The sequence below is a fragment of the Clytia hemisphaerica genome, unplaced genomic scaffold, assembly GCF_902728285.1.
Source record: "Clytia hemisphaerica strain Z4C2 unplaced genomic scaffold, Clytia hemisphaerica genome assembly, whole genome shotgun sequence".
NCBI classification, from domain to species: domain Eukaryota; kingdom Metazoa; phylum Cnidaria; class Hydrozoa; order Leptothecata; family Clytiidae; genus Clytia; species Clytia hemisphaerica.
In genome coordinates, this window is record NW_027103668.1 from 293217 (window position 1) to 301010 (window position 7794).

The following is a 7794-nucleotide window of genomic DNA, read 5'->3' on the forward strand; positions in this document are numbered from 1 at the left end:
GCAAAATTCCATGATGGTAATATTCTTAGCATATTCTTAGTTTTTTGAGAGTCACAATATAAGGCCGAAGGCCTTCTTAGGGTGCATTCGTACCCTGAGACTTAACTTTGGATAGGGATCCTTGTAGGGGCACCGCTAGGGTTTGGAGCTTTCTTAATTAAGGTCTGTAAATTACACGCTATAAGTATTTGTGAATGAGAGTTTTCCATCGTGTTTTGATGGCGCAAGCGGTTAGGCATTAGGTTTGTAAACCAAGGTTGCCTGCATTTGGTGGTGTGAGCCGGGGTCGGAGACCTGTTTCACCGGTACGGGCAAATTTCAGAAAAATACTTAGAAAACAGTTAGAAACACTTGAGAAAGACAGAAAATCAGGATAGAAGATAGGAAAGTAAAAAATAGGGGATAAATAAGTGACGATGCATCCTGGAGTATGATATCGTTTGCCAACCTTATTATCAGTATCTTCTAGCCTGTATCAAACTCCTTTTCACTGAAAAAATAAGTTCAAAATATAAAAAATCCCCGGTGCGTAGGGTGGTACAGGATACTGTTTGCCGGAATTACTACATTCTCTTAATTTTTGTTTTCAGCATGCGGGAACAGCTGTCAAACGCGCATCCGACAGTCTTGTTACAGCTGCTCAAGAATCTGCATTCTTCAATGACGAGGTTGACAATCCATCTGTGTACAAAGTGGCCAATGATTCCAAACATCAAATGTTTAAGGACGAATTGATGGCACAAGAAGCCATCTTGAAACAAGAGAAAGCTTTGGAAAAAGCTCGTAAGAAATTGGAGGCGATTCGTGTTGCCAGATATCATCATGACCAACGTGAAGAAGATGAAGAAGTAATCACGCAGAATGAAGCATAATGTCTGTGGTAATTTGATTACATTCATCACACAGAAACACAGAATGAAACATAATGTTTATGGTAGATTTCTTACAGCCATCACGCAGAATGAAGCATAATGTTTGTAGTAAATTTCTTACAGCCATCTCGCAGAATAAAGCATACTGTTTGTGGTAAATTTCTTACAGCCGTCACGCAGAACGAAGGATAGTGTTTGTGGTAAATTTGTTAAGCCATTACGCAGAGTAAAACTAAGTTTTGTTGTAATTTTTTTCCAGCCGGTACGCAGAATGAAGCATACTGTTTGTGGTAACTTTGCTGGGCTTTGCTGCAATATTAAAATATTGGTTATCAACTGAAATTAGTATCCACGCGTCAATATCCATTACAAAGTGAAGAGTCTATGGCTTGGTGCTATCGAGCTTCTATTATTCCGGATGCACGGACCACTGGGTGACCAATATAGGGACCAAACTTTAATGCAACAAGTCATTTTTCTTTGGCTTTCGAAGAACGCAGGCTGGGAAGAGCATGAAATTTAGTATAAAAGACTGTGGGTACTAAAACGGTTACAAAAATTATTTTTTTAAGTGCATTTCTTCTCTTCAGCAAGAATTTTTCTTTTTTTCAAAAGTGATTCTCAGATCCGATAAAGACTATATTGTTTTTCAAATACATATTAGTCGTAGAAAATTGTTATTGTATTGCCAGGGACAGATTCCTCTATCGAATACTGTCAAGAGGCAAGACGCAGTTATCTAAAACCTCTGTAATTTTCTTTCCATATTTTTATATATATTTGAGTTTATTTTTATTTTGAAATTTCTTATTTCTTATTTTGACGAATTAATATTTAACATTTTTAAGATTTTAAGCTTTATGTAAAAAGAAATTTTCCCGAGGTAGTTTAATTGGTTTAATATTTTGATTTTATAATTTTTTTGACAATATATCTAGTTTTGATTTTCTTTCTTTATTTGTCATAGTTTTTTAATTTTTACTGAGACCCTGATGTTGTCGCCTTTACATTTTCAAATTAATTTTTGATTATTTTATCATATACACTATATATCAAAGATATGTAAATTTTCCCACTTAAATTTTCATTAGATCTACAAAGTTTAACCACAGTTCATAGTCAATACCAAATGATTTACAGTACGTTATGTTATAAAGTCTCTCAATATAACTTGCTGCGATGACAGCAAGTGAAGAAGAACTGCTGTAATTACCATTATCACGATAATAGACGAGACAGAACCCATTTTATTGTCAACCAGACAAGTTTTAAGCTATATTTTTTTGACTAAATAATTTTTTTGAAATCTTCTTCATAGTGTTAACTCTCTAAGATTGAAGATTTCCTAATGTGGAAATGTAGATAATGGGACACATCCTCAAGAAGTTCTTTTTGGACCTACCCGGAGGTCCTATAAATTAACTGATGCTCGTCCGCTGAGTCTGCTAAATCACGCGCCTCATGCGCCCTATATTTTGAACACACACACGCGTCTCGCGCGCCCCACGCGCCTTAGTGCCCAAGCACCTCACGCGCCTTGCTTTTTCACGCACCCAAATTTTTCACGCGCCTTAATTTTTTTCACGCGCCCTTAAATTTTTACGCGCCCATACTTTTTACGCGCCTTAATTTTTTTCACGTGCCCTTAAATTTTCACGTGCCTATGTTTTTCACGCGCCCCTGCTTTTTCACGCGCCCTTAAAATTTTCACGCGCCCATATTTTTCACACGCTTATAATTTAATTGCTTTTTGGCCCATTCTCACCTTGAAAACAAAAAAATGTACATCTCCTTTTTCTAAGCGTTGTGAATCAATAATATCTGGGTTGTTCTAGATTTTATCTTAAGATTTTCCAAAATTCTCGGTTTTCCAAATTTATTCCATTTTCATATAGTACGGTCTAGTTGTGCAGAAATTGTGCACGAGTGCGTAAAAGTATGAAACTTTGCACAGTGGATACTTTAGGGGTCAAAGATTAATTTAAATCTCAGACCCAAAAAAACGCACTCGTGCACAATTGTTATGATATATAGCACAACTAGACCGTACTAATAAGGCGGTTGCCACTTAAGGGGGTTTTTGCTCCCTCTAGAAACTTACTGTGTGATGAGTTTTCATCATTTGTAAAAAATCAAATGAACACATTGAGTACTCAAATTCTCTAGTATCTTTCAATAACTATAAGATGAGGCCCGGAAAACCCAAGTTACAAAAACTCGAGTTACAAAAACCCGAGTTACGACGAATGTGACGTCACAAGTCTCAAATTATGACGTCATAAGTGGGCTTTTTAACTCGAAAAAGTTTTTTACTGTTGTTTTGTAACTCGAAATTTTTTTTTCTTAATATGTTTTAGAGTTACGTAACTCGAAAATAAATTTTAAATTTCATTTTTCGAGTTACGTAACTTGAAATTGTAGTACATTATTTGAACTTTCGAGTTATCTTCAGGTGAAACCAAGTCGGCCAAAAATTCTAGAATTCATATTATTAATAAATATACACCATTTCTTTCGAGAGAAGAATCAATAGATCTGATTAGAATAGAAACTTGTCAGAAGATCTAATTTACAAAACAATAATTATAATAGGATAAAAGAGCGTCATAAACATGATTTTGAACAATCAGAAAATATTTCAACAGAAGCAGCCACCGGGGCAAAAAGGCGAAATAGCTGTTCCGATTTGCCAGCCAGGAGAATATTTCTAAAAAGTTGACATATTTAGCTTCTTCGGAACAGCTCCAAATTTCCAGCTGGAAAAGTAAATTTTCTCTAGAAAAAGTCCCACATTGCCAGGAACAGCTCTACAAAAGAACTTTTTGCTTTGCTCCATAAAATAGCTGTTCCGATTTGCCAGGAGCAACTTTGTAATTCCACAGGAACAGCTCTCTATTTCCAGCTGGAGATAAAAAGGAAAGTATCTGTTCTAACGCCAGTGGGCAATCTTTATATTTCAAGGGAACAGCTCTCAATTTCTAGCTGGAGATAAAAAAGCAAAAACATAGCTGTTCCGATTTGCCAGGAGCGATTATGATACTTAATATAGGAACAGCTCTATATTTCCAGCTGGGAATTTGGTCAACAACTTCGAGAGTTAATTTTCGCAGTCCGAGGTAAGGGGTAGTGATAGAAAAGACCTTTACATGTTTTTTTATAAGCATATTCAGGCTCATATATGGCAAAAATTTAAACACAAGCTAAACATTACTTTGAGCCTTCATTTTCAGAATTTGTTTGTTTTTGGCAGGATTTTCGAAATTTCTCTAAAACTTTGCTTAGGATATAAGCATCCGTCAAAGCATTTTCAGCTTTGTAAATCTCTCTATCTAAGCATTTCCGAGGCAGCTTTTGGGTTCATGTATTGTGAAACTTATTTTTCAGTAGAAATAATCGAATTATTATCGAGAATATTAGTTACCGGGAGGCATATCATTTATAGTTATAGAAAAAGAGGATATATTCGCATTTTGCAGTAGTTAATAGTTAAAATTCATACCATTCACTCTCGATGGAAAGAATTTGGTTACAGGGTAAGAAATATATTTCAAATTTATAGGCAGTACTGATTATGTACCAATAGAGACGAAAGATCTTCTAGTTGAATTTAGGTTGAAAGAAAATCTTGTTTCTTCATATATATTTCCAATTTTGAAAAGAATTTAATTAAATTAAAAACATTACACGTTTTTTTTTTTTTAAGAAACTAGTTTTACCAAGCAGCTTCAATGTTTCTTAAGAAATCGGCCTTTTGAGCCTTAAATGTTTCTTACATGTTTCTAAACTTTTTGACATAATCAGCCTCATGGAAGGCTGGATTGGAAGGTTATTAAACCAAAGAACGAATAAAAAATGTTATTTTCTCATTCTCAGCCTCAGCATGTTTCTTAGATGTTTCTTAGTTTTTAGGCATTCTGAGCCTCATGTTTCTTAAAAAAAAAAAAAACGTGTAAATTGAAAAAAATAATATATATTATATAGAATATATAGAAACATGTATCAAAGAGAAATTTTGATAATCACATATCATGTACTCGTACGGAATAAATAGCCCATAGTCAGTTAACCTAACTTGTAAAACCACGACTCGGGGTAACTTGAGTTGTTTTTTTTGCGTTTCAAGGCAAAATGGTAATAAGTCATAAGTTTTTTAGGGGGGGGGAGGGTATAAAATAAAAATACAGTGGTCACACCCCCTTGACAATAGTGGGTTTGAAAGTTTTACTGAATTCAAAAGAAGGGGCGGCTTGTACAAAAAGAGGAGGTCAATTTTAAAGGAGAGAAAGTTTATTTGAAAGAGAAACATTCTTGACATATCCGGTTAGCTAAATGAGTATACTGGATGCAATAGTAACTTCATCGTAAACGTTTGAGTTGGATTGTCTGACAATATATCATTTTAAAACATGGACTGTTCTAAAGATTTCAAAAGCTGAATCATCCATAGCCATTACAATTGAAGTCTTGCGTTATGTTTTCTCCTGCAGCAGTCTTATCACTGAAGCATCATGGTATTTTGAATCTCATCCCATTCACTTCTGCCCATCGTCCAGTTGATAGCTGAAATGGAAACGGAAGTGCTTGATTATTAGGCAATGGTTAAAGCAGGTATCATGAAAGAAGAAGTGTATGGATGAGAGGCAATCACTAGCGCGGTTCATATGCGTGCTACATAAAATTTACGTAAATAAATTTCAATTTTTTATAGTACAGAACAGGAAACTATGACCCATTACATTTTATATCCATACAGAAGGGTAAACGAACTTTTCCCTGGGGTAATCTGAAAAAAAATTCCCAGAGGGTAGGGTTTAAGGAAAGTCAAGGGGCTAAAAGTTATCTTAAAACCCGTGCACACTCACTTAAAAGGTATGAAGAACTTTTTCCAAGTTTTTTTTATAGTTTGACATTTTCAAGGGGTATCTAGTATGTACCCATTTTAACTAATTATTATTTTTTGCTTGAAAAGTTTTGTCCAGCCCCTGTATGGATTTTAAATGTCAGAACACCCAATAAATAGTAAACAAATTAGTGCAGTCAATTCAATTAAACTCTCAAATTCAAATCATAGAGTGCAGAGGGGTCTGAACCCCCCCCCCATTAATATTTCATCCCCCCCCCTATAAAGGTATCCCCCCTATTTTTAAAATTTTTTGATCCCGCACCATTTACAGGGGTCCAAGCCGGGGTTCAAACGCTTTTGTTCAAACACAAAATAGGAACATTTTTATTGGCAATAGTTAAAAAAACTAGGAAAAACAAAAATCTGATTCAAAACAGAGTGCATTGAGAATAAATCAGATAAGTCGAAATTATTAAATTTTATTGACTTAAATTAACATATAACATAAAAAAACATTTTTTTAACCAAAAAGTTACTGTCCCCCCCATTTTTATTTGATCCCCCCTATAAGCTCAAACCCCCCATTTTAACTGGAAAATTGCCCATCCCCCCTATAAAGCCTTCCTTGAAAACTCGGATCCCCCCCCTTAAAAAAGGGGGGGGTTCATACTATGCAAATGTTCAATAAAAACCATACCAATTTCTGCATTTTGAAATCTTGGAGCTTTGAATTCATGCACAGGTCAATTCTTTATAGCTGAAATAAAAAGAGATATCAGATAAACATATATTACTGTGTGTACATCTTAAATAGTATATTTTGCAAACAGTGCCTCATATCTTTTCAACAACTTCGATTGAAAGTAAAGGTATTCATTACATGTACAAACCTAAAGATCACTACTTTATGAAAAGTATGACTTACTCTTTTCATCCCCTAACTAGAACAAAAAGGTTTCATCTCCAAAGAAGTGTTAAGTGCAATGCCAAAGTGTTACTTTCTGCTTGACACATTTAAAACCTTATTATTGATGTCAAAAAGACAATCGTGACCACTACGTCAAAAGATACCGGCTAACTTTATTGGGAAGGAACTTTGGTTTTTAATGTGGCTAAAATGTGTAGCCGTATCGATTCATTTAATGATCCCCTTTGTAATCTAGCATAAACCATCTCAAAGGGAAAGTATTGTTGCTCGCAAAAACGCCTTTGAAGAAGGAGCGCGTCACAACATGTCAATCCCGAGAGACAATTTCATTTTAGAGAAAATGACAAGATATAGGTAACTCGCAAAAACGTCTGTCACATTGCTGTTATCTTAAAATGTATAATATAAATGGTAAAATTAGCAATAATATGAAATATAAAAATATTATATTGTGAGCAAAAAAGGTAACTAAGTTCAGCATAGTTCGAGAAGCGCGTCATCGCCCATATCTTGTATCCAAACCCCATCGTTTTTTAGACATATGAATCTTTTGATCATTTGATTTAAAAAAGTACCAAGCCTTCCCAAAGTTATCCAAAACACAGAAAATATCTTAAGTCTCAGAATACAGCCAAAGATGTATCATCATTTTAATTATATTCTATTTGTGTTTTAACGTTAACAATTATTTTTAGTTATTAATATATCTTTAAAGTATTCACCCCTTTGTGAAGGGTTTCAGATGAACCAGTAATGAATAAGTCTCAGATAAACAATTTGAGGAAGTCATAAATGATCTAATTGATCATAAATATATCAGAATCAATAATCCAGGATACTGATGCAAAATCAATTGTTATTGATGAGGTATCAATTACCATCGACTACCTTTCGGAATTGGTTCTGACGATTAACAATCGATCATTATCAATTAACTTCCAGTGTATCGATGGTAATTGATTTTTCATTAATTGTTATCGATTTGTCATCAATCAATCCATGATTATTGATTTTGGTTTTCAATGTCACATACTGTGACCAAGCACCATGGCAACACAATCCGAATTTAATAAAATCTGATCAGATGTTACCAAAGATTACTGTTAATCCCAGAAATACAGTTGTCATCAAGAAAAGTTTCTTGATTGACA

General features: G+C 34.4%; 1 protein-coding gene and 1 long non-coding RNA gene across 3 annotated transcripts in view; one reads left to right on the top strand and one right to left on the bottom strand.

Moving 5' to 3' along the window:
- LOC136803299 (talin-1-like) overlaps positions 1-1953 on the top strand; it is an 85457-nt gene extending 83504 nt beyond the window's left edge. The window contains exons 51-52 of one of the 2 annotated variants that reach the window (XM_067060019.1): positions 591-880; positions 1132-1953. In XM_067060019.1, the coding sequence (XP_066916120.1) occupies positions 591-872 (282 nt within the window). In that variant the 3' untranslated portion in view covers positions 873-880; positions 1132-1953. Of the gene's footprint in view, positions 1-590 lie in introns of both variants that reach the window. The other variant, XM_067060018.1, reaches the window with a different exon arrangement.
- A 3457-nt stretch (positions 1954-5410) lies between these two features.
- The window catches only part of LOC136803327 (uncharacterized), a 5607-nt gene continuing 3223 nt past the window's right edge, over positions 5411-7794 (bottom strand). The window contains exons 2-3 of the long non-coding RNA XR_010846135.1: positions 6413-6472; positions 5411-5432 (exon numbers count right to left, since the gene is read on the bottom strand). This is a non-coding gene — a long non-coding RNA (uncharacterized lncRNA). The remainder of the gene's footprint in view (positions 5433-6412; positions 6473-7794) is intronic.